Below are 15,202 nucleotides of genomic sequence, written 5' to 3'. Positions count from 1 at the left end.
CCATAAGAATTGGACAGTGCCAAATTACTGTCCATTTTCCATAGGATACGTGTGCTTCCTATACTCCAACACTGCCTCACCATTTTGAAAACTGACAAAATCAATTAACTATGTGTAACTAAGTTTTTGGGGATTCGGGCATCCATATGTTACCTATTTAAACCCATTTTCTTCGCTTATATTTTGATCTTTACTGTGTTTAATTAAACCCTTAAGAGGGAAATTTCATCATTAAATAATTTGCTATTCTTCTGGAAATTTCCAAGAAATTTCTATTGATCATGCTCCAAATAGGAGGAAACAGTCTTACCTTACAATTTTTCAACTGGCTTTTAATTGCTGTTGCCTCTGATGTGGTAGTGGGTTGGGTTTTCAACCAGTTTTCTGCAGTAGTTGTCATCTGCTCCAATTGTTGTAGCTGATTATAGAAAGTGATGATGTTGTTCTGATACTCCAGCCAGTTAAGTCTCTCATTTAGCAACTGGCAGAACTCGATCCACCGGCTGTTCAGTTGTTCTGAGGCTTGTTTGATACTGTCAGCATTAACACCCTCTAGAAAGACATATTTTATAAATATATCCACTGAAGCCACAGACTGAAAGACATTATCTGAAAACCAACATTGACTCAAGTTCCAAACTATCATCATCTGAATAATTTCAAACAAATCATTTATTTACTGATAAAGAAGTTAAAATACCATGATTTCTGATTATTGACTGTAAATTACTAGAATTGCATCTTATCAAAGAATATGAATATAGCAAAGTACTAAATAAGGATACATAAGATGTAGAAGAGTAGAAAACATTTAAATTTAAAAAAATGGTCAAAGCTCTGATGGTGGGGATGGAAGATTACAGACAAATAACTTTTTGGATACTTCCAAATAAATGTTAAGTATCATGTATATTATTAAATTATACTTCTAAAAAGTAACATACATTTTTATTTTTTAAAACGCCTTTGAATTAGTTGAAATGTTATTATTTGGATTTTTAAAAAAAGGAAAAAAGTGAGTATGTATAAAAAATCAATAATTCTCTGTTTATGCTACAGAAAGCCAGAAATAAGCGGACTGCCCATGAGTCCAAAGAAAGGAAACAAGCATTAGGAAAAATAATCTTTCTAATTAGAAAAAAGGTTTTCAAATTATTTACATGTCATTTACAAATGTGGAAGTTGATCTGAAAGTTTTAAAATCATCGATAGAAATATTAAAGCAGAAAAAGTCTATCGAGGGCAAAATGGAAACATAAGCATATCATTATCAACTTCAGCCTTCTGGAAAATCTAGTATGTTTTAGGGAATATGCTATGTCTTTTAACATATACCATCTTATTTAAATTTTGTCAAAATGTGATATATGACTAATGCCAATCCAATGCAAGTACAGCAATATCGCATTATTAACTCTCTAAAGTTCATAATATGTAATGTTCTTACACACACACACAGTTCACATAGTAAATTCTTTAATAAATTACACTATATAAATATATTAAATATGATATGCATGTTAAAACGTAGCTATGATAGCACTAACTTTCTAATATTTCTGAAACAATGAATATTCAAATGTTTCCTATTCCTACATATACTCGCAGATCTCAAAAGGGATCATAAGCTCACTGTAAGATTCTTCCTCTAAGTTAAAGTATTTTAGGGGTAAAATGATTTAGTGAAGACCAAGTTGTCTAGGAGAATCTTCTTTTATGAATGCCCATTTTACACAACTTTCTGGTAATGTGATTTAGTTAACTGACAAGTTATTACGCTATTAAAAAGTGAAGACCATCTCTAGCAAATGTGAGGCTTGTGGTTCTGCTAACTTGTACATGCCTCCCACTTCACTCTTTTTAAAGAATAAAAAGACATGGATTTGAAGTCAACAATTTTATTCTCCTTTACTTTCCTCTGCTCAGATACCTAATTTTCATTTTGTTGTAATTCTGTCATGCTGCCAAACCACGTCTCTCAATCCATGTGAAACACAACTCTAACTTCGCTCATTTCAGAATCTGACACTAGCCAGGATGACATTGGAGAAAACAAACTTCACAAATATCGTTGGCAACAATCTTTTTCCTCCTTCTTTGCCCGATATATTTTTGAAAAAAATTAATTGAAGGGCTTCCCTGGTGGCGCAGTGGTTGAGAGTCCGCCTGCCGATGCAGGGGACACGGGTTCGTGCCCCGGTCTGGGAGGATCCCACATGCCGCGGAGCGGCTGGGCCCATGAGCCATGGTCGCTGAGCCTGCATGTCCGGAGCCTGTGCTCCGCAACGGGAGAGGCCACAACAGTGAGAGGCCCCGCGTACCGAAAAAAAAAAAATTAATTGAAAAACTGAAGAGCAAAAAGTTAATATATGTATATTTCTGTATATACAGCTATAAAAGGCAGCCCATGGTTTGCAGGAGCTAAATATTCCTCTAATACCCTCCCTAACAGCTAAGGAAGTGACTGGTTTTATTGAGACATCTGGATGTGTTGTGGGATATTCTGTTTGGGATAATTTGGTTTTGAGCAGTGACCAAGAATTATACTAAAATATGTTCTGAGGGATGCCACTAAGAAACTATAGTTGTAAAATGATCATGTTTGTCACAAAGTATAAGGGAAGAATCCAAATCTCCGGTCATATAGGCACTCAGTTTGAGAAAAAATACTACAATAAAATGCTGATATTATTGCTGGAAAATGAAAGGGAACAATTTAAAAGTACACAGGGTAGAAACTGTAAATTATGTTAGAAAATGATTCAAAAATGTGCCATGGATCTAAATGACCAGATGTTTAAGAGAAATATTTTCAGCATATATTAAATGTGAATAGGCACTTACAAGAAGGAAGTCAGTCCTTGGTAGTCCAAGTCCATGACAGGCAAACAAGAGATGCTAAAGTAAATTTAAAGTACTGATGGAACGATGCTGGATTGAATTTATTTAGCATTTGTCCAAATGATAAGGGAATACAGAGAAAATTGTCTCACCGTCCCTGAGGTCAACCATATGAAAACCCCTTAGCAATTGGAAAAATAAAATCATAAATTAATTTTAATAAGAATAATGCATGTTAATTTAATCAGCAAAATACAAATCAAACTATAATGAAGTATCAATAAGTTCTATGGTACCTATTAAAATCCAGAGCTAGAATTTAATTACTCCTTGTTCATTACCCAAAACTATCAGTTCAGTATGTCGTGCCCAAAAAATGTCCAGATGTTAAACACTGCTGCAAAAGGAATTAATATAAATGAGAAAAGTGAATTTAGTACAAATCCACTATGAAATCTACATACTCTCCACTTAAGAGCATATTGATTTTTATAACCGAATAAAGGGAATTAAAATATAATAATAGGTAAAAGAAGGATCTCCTTATTAGGATAAATGGTAAAAGCAGGCAAAAGGGTATAAAAGTTCACAGCAAAAGCTCCGGTATTTAGGCAGACCTGAGTTCAAATTTGGTCCCTGGCCCCCATCACTGCTTTACTAAATGAGTGAACTGGGTTCAGTTAGGTAATCACACTGGGCCTCATTTTTCTTATCCATAGATTGAGAATTGACATGTACACATAGCTATATTTAAAATAGATAACCAACAAGGACCTACTGTATAGCACAGGGAACTCTGCTCAATATTCTGTAATAACCTAAATGGGAAAAGAATTTGAAAAAGAGTAGATACATGTATATGTATAACTGAATCACTCGGCTGTACACCTGAAACTAACACAACATTGTTAATCAATTATACTCCAATATGAAATAAAAAGTTAAAAAAATACAATTGACCTCACTGGACACCTATCAGGATTCTTAGTTAACATGTATGAATTGTTACACCAAGCATGACATATACTAGGCAACCAATAAATATTAGTCAATGTTAATATAAAGAAATGAAAAAGAACATGTAGGAAACAAGGAAAAGAAACCAGATCTTTCAAACGGTAAATTAGGGAGAGGGGGAGTCTTTTTAATTACTGAAAAGGGTCATTTATGAAAAATAATAAATACTTTTTAAAGATAGTAATTTTATATAATATGGCACTAATATGGGATATAGAAAGTATATTTATACACTTTTAAGAGAAATTATATCAATCAGTGATGAATCCATAAGTTTATTAGGGAATCTTGGAATAACTGGTCATAAATCTATAATCATTTGAAATTAAAGTTACACAGGATAGCCATGCTAAAAGTTAAAAACAGAAATTTCTAGATGTCACTGGTGAAGATATGATTTTGACTGCAGAAAATCAGACATTTTATTTATTAACGATTTGTATGGAAATACTGTATTATTTTATATATGAATATGCTTCCTGCTCAACTAGAGTATAACCTGTCTTTCTAAACTATAAACACCCCTAAGAAAAATCTCTCCACTGGCAGTATCTGATAGAATTCTCAGTTTAGGGTAGGTATGAAATAAATACACTTTACTTTGTGAACTCACCCAACACCAAATCGATATCTTACTTCATACGAATACAAACATTAGGGGAGCAATAGCCACAGACACGAAAAGCCAAACACAAGACGCATGCAGTCTCTCTTGCTTCAAGTTTGCTTTAAAATACTTGGGGGAGGGATCAACAGCACTGTCCCAATGTCACATTACTTAATGTGTGTCTCTCAAACTAAAATTAGAAATGCCATTACTTCAACTTCATCAATTAACTGGCCATCTATTATCCAGTACTAATGAGATTATGAGAAAGTCCCTTAAAACTTTTGCAGAATAAAGGTACTAAGTGTTTCCCGAGCAAATACTATAATTTTATTATTATATATAATTGTTTTATGTGTATTTCATAGAATTATGCTTCTTAACTGAAAATTTTCAGTTTCATGACAGTTGGTAAGTATAAATATCTGCAAAGTTTTAAGTATCAATCATTTGAGCATCTGTTTTTCTAAGTTTTTGTTAGCTACTTAAGAATACAAACACTAACTCACCAGGCATTATGAACAATACTTATGGAAACCATTTTGTACCAGCACATTAGAATCTCAGGGATAATGGATCATTATCCATTCACATCTCATATTCTAAACAACCCCCGAAATAGTCTATGAATAAATATATCGCACCCAGAGGAAATGGATCATTACTTGAAGTGCATCCATTAATTTTATTACTTGTGTACAGTGCATAACAGACTGTTAGAATAATTTTAATTGTGTACCACCTTCCACGGAAGTACTTCAAAACTGCCACTTAAAGTGAAGTATTCCTCATCGAGTATATTCAGCATTAGCCATAAGGTCAGGGTAGAATAATGCAGAAACCTGTGTTTTCAGAGCTCTTGAATTAGAAGAATATTTGGAATGAAAACTTAAAATAAAGTTGCTAATAAACAGTCCCTATTTTTGTTGCATATTAAATGAGGGTCATTGCAAATACATTTGACATTCAATATAACAGCCTAAAATATGACAGAAATTTAATTAGAGTCCATGAAAATGAGGTCTGAGTATTATAGGCTAATTCTAGAGGTGTTTCTGGTGACATTAACTTTTATACAACTGCCACATCATCTTATTTTAAAAATAGCTTTTAAAAAAAGGTTGACATAAAATTCATATCCCTAATAAGAATACATAAATTTATGAATATAACTTTTTTCATTTTTTCTCTTTCTAAACAGTATTGAATTGTAAGAGCAAAAAGTCAGATTCCTACTCATATTTTTTTTTAACATCTTTACTAGAGTATAACTGCTTTACAATGGTGTGTTAGTTTCTGCTTTATAACAAAGTAAAGCAGTTATACATATAAATACATCCCCATATCTCTTCCCTCTTGCATCTCCCTCCCTCCCACTCTCCCTATCCCACCCCTCTAGGTGGTCACAAAGCACCGAGCTGATCTCCCTGTGCTACGCGGCTGCTTCCCACTAGTTATTTTACGTTTGGTAGTGTATATATGTCCATGCCACTCTCTCACTTTGTCCCAGCTTACCCTTCCCCCTACCCGTATCCTCAAGTCCATTCTCTAGTAGGTCTGCATCTTTACTCCCGTCTTGCCCCTAGGTTCTGCATGACCTTTTTTTTTTTTTAGATTCCATATATATCTGTTAGCATACAGTATTTGTTTTTCTCTTTCTGACTTACTTCACTCTGTATGAGACCCTAGGTCCATCCAACTCACTACAAATAACTCAGTTTTGTTTCTTTTTATGGCTGAGTAATATTCCATTGTATATATGTGCCACATATTGTTTATCCATTCATCTGTTGATGGGCACTTAGGTTGCTTCCATGTCCTGGCTATTGTAAATAGAGCTGCAATGAACATTTTGGTACATGACTCTTTTTGAATTATGGTTTTCTCAGGGTATATGCCCAGTAATGGGATGGCTGGATCGTATGGTAGTTCTATTTTTAGTTTTTTAAAGAACCTCCATACTGTTCTCCATAGTGGCTGTATCAATTTACATTCCCACCAACAGTGCAAGAGGATTCCCTTTTCTCTACACCCTCTCCAGCAATTTATTGTTTGTAGATTTTTTGATGATGGACATTCTGACCGGTGTGAAATGATATCTCATTGTAGTTTTGATTTGCATTTCTCTGATGATTAATGATGTTGAGCATTCTTTCATCTGTTTGTTGGCAATCTGTATATCTTCTTTGGAGAAATGTCTATTTGTTTTTGTGACTAATTTTCCACAACAACAGTGATCACTTAAATTTCCTCCCTTCACACACACACCGGGCACAGAGTCTTTTCCTTTGGAGATTAAACGAAGAAAAATGTGTCTGTCAATTAACAACATTTATTGAGTGTGAACTCTGTGTAGACCATTATCTCAAGTGTCACATGGAAAAACAGGAAACATAAATCAAACTGCCCAGAACTCAGGAAAAAGTAACAGAAGAGGAAATGGGTACAACCATGGAAAGCTACTCATTCATGGTGGAGAGGATGAACTGCTACACACAGTACCATTTCCATGCCCCAATGATGTACAGAGCAGCTACAAAATCTCTTCCCATTAAAATACACAATTAGAATAGTTACTGCCACTGAAAATCCTTCACAATGATGTGAAAAGATAATGGGAGGTTTGCCTCTGAGGTGAGCCAAACTGACCCCAATCCCTGCCCTTACCCATCTGACAAAGTTCTGTCGAAATTCAAATAACACCATTCATGTAAAGTACTTAATGAACTTTAAACCAAAATATTAAGTTACAGTTCCATACTTAATATTATAGATAAAAGGAGCCCTTGTCTGTGTTATCAGTCTGTGCTATTTAATTACAATCCTTAGCAGACTTACTATTAGGTATCACCTTAAACACTATAACACTCATCGGATGATGGTTTTGAAACGTTCTTTTAGCCTGATATACTAATAATTACTACTATTATTTAAACATTTCCTTAATGTGATTGTCTTCAGGCTCTTAATTAACACACAGAAAACTACAATTAGAAATTCAAAGTGAAGCACAATTTAATGTAGAAAACATCACGAACCCTATTAGATAATTATAGTATCTCCTCTGGAAATTGTGGTGAAACCATTTTATAGCTTAAGAAAGGGGAAATTGAGCTATGCTTATATGTTTTCAAATGAATGTTTGTTTGTTTGTCTGTGATAGGTAAGAAGTGGATTTATTTAGAGAGAAACACCCTCCACAGACAGGGTGTGGGCCACCTCAGAAGGTGAGAGTGGACTTAGGAGAAACATACTCCACAGACAGAGTGTGGGCCATCTCAGATGGTGAGAAATGCACCAGGGTATGGGGTTGTCAGTTTTTATAGGAGTGGGTAATTTCATAGGCTAATGAGTGGGAGGAGTATTCCAGCTATTTTAGGAAGGGGCAGGGATTTCCAGGAATTGGGCCACCACCCAATTTTTAATCCTTATTGTTTTGGAACTGTCATAGCACCTGTGAGTGTGTTATTTAGCTTGCTGATGTGAGCATATACTGAGGCTCAAGGTGTAGTGGAAAAAGTCGACTTGTCTGCCATCTTGGACCCATCAAATTAATGTTTTGATATAACATTTTTGGTAATTTCAATATTAATAAAGGAAAACGATTTATTGAAACCAGGCTTTTTTTTTGTAATATCTGACTGATAAGGAGACTATATATTTGAATCAAGAACATTATTTTACAAAAAGAATTAAAAATGAAGTCTAATTGTAAATAGATAAAAACAAGTAAGCACATTTTTAGGTATAAAAATGTTCTAGATTGTCCTGAAGTCCCATAATCTCACTCAAAAGATGAAAATCTTTTGCTCTAAAGTATGCAGATCAGTTAAAAAAGTAAAATAAAATCTTAGGAATCCAGATTAATTAATAATCAATACTATTGATACAGTAGCAAGATTCTTTACCGTATTTAGTTACTAAAATTCTCTAAAATTTTATTTTATGTCATTTTGTGTTTAAATATAAAAATAAATCTTAAAGAAGGTTATATCGTATATTTTTTAAATCTAAATAAATAAAATTTTGGAAATTCTCCTTCTCAGTATAACACAGCTACCAGAAACATAGGTACATCACTAGGTACCCTATCTAGTCTCCCATTTACTCTCATTAAAGTTCTAGGATGTGAATAATTTGTTGAGACTAAGGCTGTGATACTAATCTTATATACTGACAATAAGCTTCATAAAGATTCTACCTGTGAAAAATTTCTCCAGTAAGAGGAGGACCTCTCCACCATCCAACACTTTATCACACTATTCCCCATACTTATCCAATCAATTGATTTTGATATAGGAGCAACAAATTAATGTTAGTTAAAAAAAAACAGTTAAAGGCCCGTGTACTGCAAAAAAAAAAAAAAAAAAAAAACAGTTAAAGAGATAAATCAGTCAAAATTATACCAACATTCCATGTCAAAGTCCCAAAAATACATTTTTTAGATAACACTCTCTGTTAGTAGCACTGTAGCCTCCAAATTTAGTCTATTATGATCATGAAGATCCTTTACATTCTTCTAAAAGAACTGGGACACCTATAAGAAAAATGTTCATGTATAGCTTTAATGTATGCAAATAATTTACGCAATCGCTTTTTTGATTTAAATCCAAACAAATTAATAATAATCTCTTACTGAATATCCCTGCATATTATTCAAATATAAATCATTCTACTGCAAAATTCAAATTTACTTGATACTAAAACTTATAGTATATTTAATATTAACTGTATTTTAATATTCTTCATATAACACTTTGCATTTGATAAAATGCAGCCAAAACAAAAATTATCTTCTAATTGATCATAACGTCTATGTAACCGTGCAAAACTAAATGTGCTACGAGAAACAGTGTTTTCAGGACATGCAATTGATTTTTAACACAACCTTGCAACATCGAATGAAAGCCATTTCTTCTACATTGGCAACATGGTAACCTCTGCATTTTAAACCATTTTAAGACCCTACTCCACTCCCTGTTTCTCAGCACCTTTCTTAAATTCATTCAAGAAATGCCTTTAGGACTAACAGATTTTGTTTTCTGCATTTCTTAAGTGGTGCTAAAAATTTATGCTTTCAGTAGCTATTTAAAAATGGCCAAAAGTGATTTGAAAATATGTTTGATATACCATTTGTGGTCAAAACTGATGTAAAATATAAGCAGTGAGGAATTTTTTTGCATGTCTTAGAGTTTCATTCTGAAGGAAAAATTAAGAGTTCCAAAATCATTCTAGATACTTTAAAACATGCTCTAATCTTATGGCAAATTATTCTAAGTAGAAAATTCAGTTTCCTGTGTGTTTGTGTGTGTGTGTATATACATATATAAAACATAGTTTATGAAATGCTTTCTTTAAAATATAATAGCTAGGGGCTTCCCTGGTGGCGCAGTGGTTGAGAGTCCGCCTGCCGATGCAGGGGACACGGGTTCGTGCCCCGGTCCGGGAAGATCCCACATGCCGCGGAGCGGCTGGGCCCGTGAGCCATGGCCGCTGAGCCTGCGCGTCCGGAGCCTGTGCTCCACAACGGGAGAGGCCACAACAGTGAGAGGTCCGCGTACCGCAAAAAAAAAATAAATTTTATATATATATATATATATATATATAAATAAATAATAGCTATATTTATGCTTATCTCCATACATACTTTTAAACTATGAATATATGTTAAAAGTTGTTGTCATAGGAAAACATACATAGAATGTATATGTATTTGTATTACTTGCATAACATTATAACATTGTACAAGAATGATCTGCCTTTATCTTAATTGTTAAGGATAAGATATGTGGTTAAATGAATAGACATTTACATGAGGTCATAAATGAAGTACCATGATTCAGCTGTCATTTTCCTTTCTATAAACAAAAGAACAAAAATGTGTATGTTTTATATGGTTATGAGTTTTATTACAACTCCACAGCCACACTTGAGAAAGGAAATTCTAAACTTGTAAATTTAAGAGCTTTACTGAGATAACTGTTGGGAAATCTGGTTTAGAGAAACCTCAATCTGTCTTTCAACTTCATGAACCACATCAGTAAACTCTATTTTTTGGCTCTATGTTGGTGGAGCAATTGTAATATAGGGTTGGGGGGTGCCCTCTGAAATATACCTGGAGAGGTACTCCAGGCACATATTGTGCATCTGGCTTAACTCACAATTTGCTCAAACAATCAAATAAAATAAATACTATGCAATTTCTTCTGTGAAAGACAAAACAAAAAGGAACAAAATATAAGTTTGAATCTTGGAGTCTACTTTTTAGTAATTATGTAAATTGTTCGATTAAATGGAGCAGAGCAGAAGTATCTATGCTCTAGTTATAGCCCAATTTTGAACCTAATCACATATCACTTAGACCAAATCTTTATTAGCATAACAAATGAGAAGCGTAAAATTTGATCAATACAGTCAACCAATGAGGAATGTCTCACATCGCACCCCTACCCCTTACTGTGCTTTGCTTTCTACAGAAATTATAATTTTCCTTCAGAAGTATTATTATCTTCTGACCAAAATTACCAATGTCATTATCTCAATTACTGCCTTAATTTTGCTTTGCTAAACAGAATTTAATCAGTCAATTAATATTCATTACAGACCTAGTATATGTCCTGATTTTTCTTCATGCTTCCAAAATTTAAAGCTATAAGGGAAATAATCTAGAAAATTATGTTATCACTAATCATATGATCATTTTAACCCTGTATGTAATTTCATCACAAAAAATCATTACCTTCATTTCTAAATTTTAACTTCTTTTTGAATAATTCAGTTTATGCTACTATCAGATAATCTGAGTTAAGGTATACTTGATATTTGATTATGAAATGAGACCATTTAAAAGTGGAGATTATTTAAAAGTATAGATTTTACATCACTTTATAAAAATGAAAAAGTGATAATGCAGTTCCTAGGGGGAAATTATATAATAGTTTAAGGATAATTTTTTAGATCATATAATTTTATTTAACATGAATATGCCGTTGTCAAACTCATCAGTTAAACCATCCAGCAAACATGCATCTAAAAAACAACCTTGGGGCTTCCCTGGTGGCACAGTGGTTGAGAGTCCGCCTGCCGATGCAGGGGACACGGGTTTGTGCCCTGATCCGGGAAGATCCCACATGCCGTGGAGCAGCTGGGCCCGTGAGCCATGGCCGCTGAGCCTGCGCATCCGGAGCCTGTGCTCCGCAATGGGAGAGGCCACAACAGTGAGAGGCCCGCGTACCGCAAAAAAAAAAAAAAAAAAAAATTAAAAATTTTTTAAAAAAATAAAAAGCAATCTTTTTTGTATTTTTCATCTTCTATATATTCATTAACTTGTTAACCCAATCCTCAGCTGTCATATTTGCTTGTTTTTATTTTTAACCAAATACAGTCAGGGGGCTCATTAGAAGAAGAAAATGAATTGACTTCCTAGGAAGATCATTGAATTTTTTAATGCCAACATGGCAATTAAGGCAAAAAATAATTCATACACAGAATTTATGCCCCAGAATGCAGGCCGGTACTGGAAAAAGCTGACATGCATAACAAAAACATTTGTTACATTTGCTTATGATATTCTTGTAAACATATCCTTTGAAAAATAAAATAAACCTTGTTTAGAAATAGCATTACCCCTGATTTTCATAAATTACTTACACCTACTTATACTTATAGAAATGAATATAATAGTATAACAATGACAATTAAAAAGTTTGTTTACAATTGACGTCAATAACATTTTGTTCAGACAGCTTTTGAGGTACCAAGTGTTAGCAATAATTAATTTTAATTCATTATTTAAAAATATGTTTTGCTAGCTTTGTACTTTTACCTTCACCACTCAGAAGTAGGTGAAGTTAAAAAAAAAAAAAAGTTCCCCTGAGGAGACATTTTCTTTTAAACATGTTAAAAAATGAAAAGCAACATAGAAAATAAATACCTTAGCAAACAGGTATGGAAAAAATATACTGCAAAATTATTTTAAATCAGATTATAATCACTTTATGTATATTATATGATTGCTTGCATTTCCAATTATTTCTGCAAATCTTGTTTTCTTAAACCATTTGGACAAATGCTAGCAGTATTTGCACTAAAACTGATTTCTCGGCAGCAGATTGATACAATATTCTACCACAAGCCATTTTCTTCCATTGGACTCAAAGTTGAATTTCCTCTAATAATTTGCTTAGCATAAGAAAGAATAATAAAAGCTCACAAACTCACTTTAAATTTTCATTCAGGTAGGGCTTGTCTGATATAATTCTGCTGATAAACATGAACCTATGTGTTTATCAAATCCCTAAGAAGATTATCTAAATCAACTCTGTGTAATTACCATTCAGCATCTGTTCCACCAGGGCCTGAGCTGATCTGCTGGCATCTTGCAGTTTTCTGAACTTCTCGGCTTTTTCTCGCTCTATGGCCTGCAGCATGATAGCAAAGGTGAGTATTCAATAAAAGGATTGTGAAACTATACAGCGATTATAACTTCCACTTGCCCTTTCAAGCCTTAAGATATTTCACTCTGTCAGCTTATCATGTGAATCTAAAGATTTTTTTCTCAAGTTCTTGGCACTAGAAGCATCAAAATGGCAATGAATCACAAGCCATTTTCATACTGAATTGTTATTCTTTGTAATAAGATGTCTACTCTTAACTTTTTTTACGTAATAGTTTCTGAGGCATTGTAAGTTAAGACTGCCTCCCAAAAAAAGAACCAACAAAGGCAAATCATAACAATGAAATGATAAAGTGTCAGATAATTAAAATGGAATTTATCTTTTAAAAATACAACACTGATAATGCTAACATAAGTATATAGTCTTTATTAAAAATCAAACAGAAAATCCAGTAAGTATATACAATAGGAAAAAAGTATACTAGCATAAATAATTTACCAAAAAAAACCCCATATTTATCTAAGTACAAGACTGCGGGTTAATTTCTCTCTCTAGGATTGTCAAAGTACTCCCATTTCAAGGAAAATTAGATTCAGTTTCATAAAGCTTTCTAAATTCCTTTGTTCATTTCTCCTAACCAGAGTTAACTTTTGAACAACAAAAACACAATTACTTAACAAAATGTAGCATGTAATACTGCTGCGTTTAGCTAATAATGTCTCTACAGAGACAATTTTAAGCTATGATTCAGTAGAACTATATTACTATAGTCATTAAAACCTGTGGCTATAACAATGTTATATGTCCTAAACCTAACAACCTGCAGAAAAAGCAAGCTATAATGTATTTAACATATAGTGAGACATTATTTTTGTGATTTAATAGTGGCATTATACAAAGATTTCACTTGAGTTTGTGGCAGAAGGTTATTCTACATCAGACTGTTTTTTAAAACTTTTAGATCTATAGGCATTTAAACAAATATTCCAAAGTTTAATTGGAATTGGAGTACAGGTGGGAGGCATATAATTGATACATGCACACCCCGTGGAGCATCGTTCAGTAGAACTTTCTGCAAGGATGGACATATTCTGTATCTGCACTATCCAATACATCCCACTAGCCACGCGTGGGTACTGAGTGCTCAAAACATGGCAAGTATGACTGGGGATATTAATTTTTAATTTAAGTTAATCTAATTTAACTTAAATTTTAAAAGTTACAATGTGTCAAGTGTCAATTGTAATTGCACAGCGCAGATCTAGTGTCTTCCCTCTGAAAGCAAATAGTTAAAGACAGACAGATAAGATATGTAGACATAAATACAGATATATACAATATGGCAACATCACAAACACTGTCAGAGAAGTAAGTAATCATCTTGACTGGACTATTCCCCGAGCACACCAAATGCTGGAAACGTTCATAAAATAATCCATATATTTTTAAATATTTAAAAAGATTCTCCAATTTAAAGAAGTAGTCACAAGTGAACAGAGAGCTCTTTAAATTTATTTTAAAAGGAGTTCATGAACTAAAATTACTGGATTTAAGGTCAAAGAGTGCAAAATGCTAAAAGAGCCTATAGACAATACAATACATCCAATCAGGAAAAACTGTAATATACAAGAAAACAAATTAAAATTTAGCACAATAAATGAAATAAAAGGACAGCCTTTTTTAAAAAGTATTTATAAACTAGCTGGAATATATACGTTTTAAATTATGCCATCAAGGGCAGCAAATGAGAACTCAGTTTCATCTCATCAGTAGCAAAACTCCAAAGGTAATAGAAACATTTTACTATCTTGGATTCTACTTGAAAATTTCCAAGTACACAGACTATGGTGCTTGGGGATTATATGCTCCCAGAATGCTGCATCAATTAGCAGGTGAAACTTCTGGGTTATCTTGAAAGTGAGCTTCACAAAGACATTACTGAATTGTTTACACAAGTGTGTACAGAACCAAGGAAAGTTCTAGCTTGCTACTTAAACTGAAAAGTCCATGAAAATAAAGTAGCCACAATATACTGTTAAACGTAAGAACCTAGACGAAGCTCCAAAATTCACATATTCTTAATTCTCGACTTTGGTCTTCTTCTAAATTCTCTGTCCTTAGCATCTAATTGGCACACGTTTCCCAATACTTTAAATTTGTTCTCCATTAAAAGGTAAATGCTATCTGCAAAGGACTCTGAGCATTTAGAAGAGAAAAATAAGCACATTCTAAGTAAATATATAATATTCAAATATTTACAACTACCAAGAGCTACAGCGGGATGTGGGGCATCTCAAATTTTAACTACGTCAGCTCAAAAAAAAAGAGAAAATAAGAAAAA

General features: G+C 33.3%; 1 protein-coding gene across 5 annotated transcripts in view; it reads right to left on the bottom strand.

Moving 5' to 3' along the window:
• DMD (dystrophin) overlaps positions 1–15,202 on the bottom strand; it is a 2,236,200-nt gene that overhangs the window by 1,398,276 nt on the left and 822,722 nt on the right. For all 5 annotated transcript variants that reach the window (XM_082680764.1, XM_082680765.1, XM_082680763.1 and 2 more), the window contains 2 exons: positions 12,798–12,885; positions 311–552 (listed from right to left, as the gene is read on the bottom strand). In XM_082680764.1, coding sequence (XP_082536890.1) covers positions 311–552; positions 12,798–12,885 — 330 coding nt within the window. The remainder of the gene's footprint in view (positions 1–310; positions 553–12,797; positions 12,886–15,202) is intronic.

Source organism: Grampus griseus (genome assembly GCF_964374135.1).
Source record: "Grampus griseus genome assembly, chromosome: X".
In the NCBI taxonomy this organism is placed as follows: domain Eukaryota; kingdom Metazoa; phylum Chordata; class Mammalia; order Artiodactyla; family Delphinidae; genus Grampus; species Grampus griseus.
The sequence above is the reverse complement of the archived record's forward strand: the minus strand, read 5'-3'. Positions and strand labels throughout refer to the sequence as shown.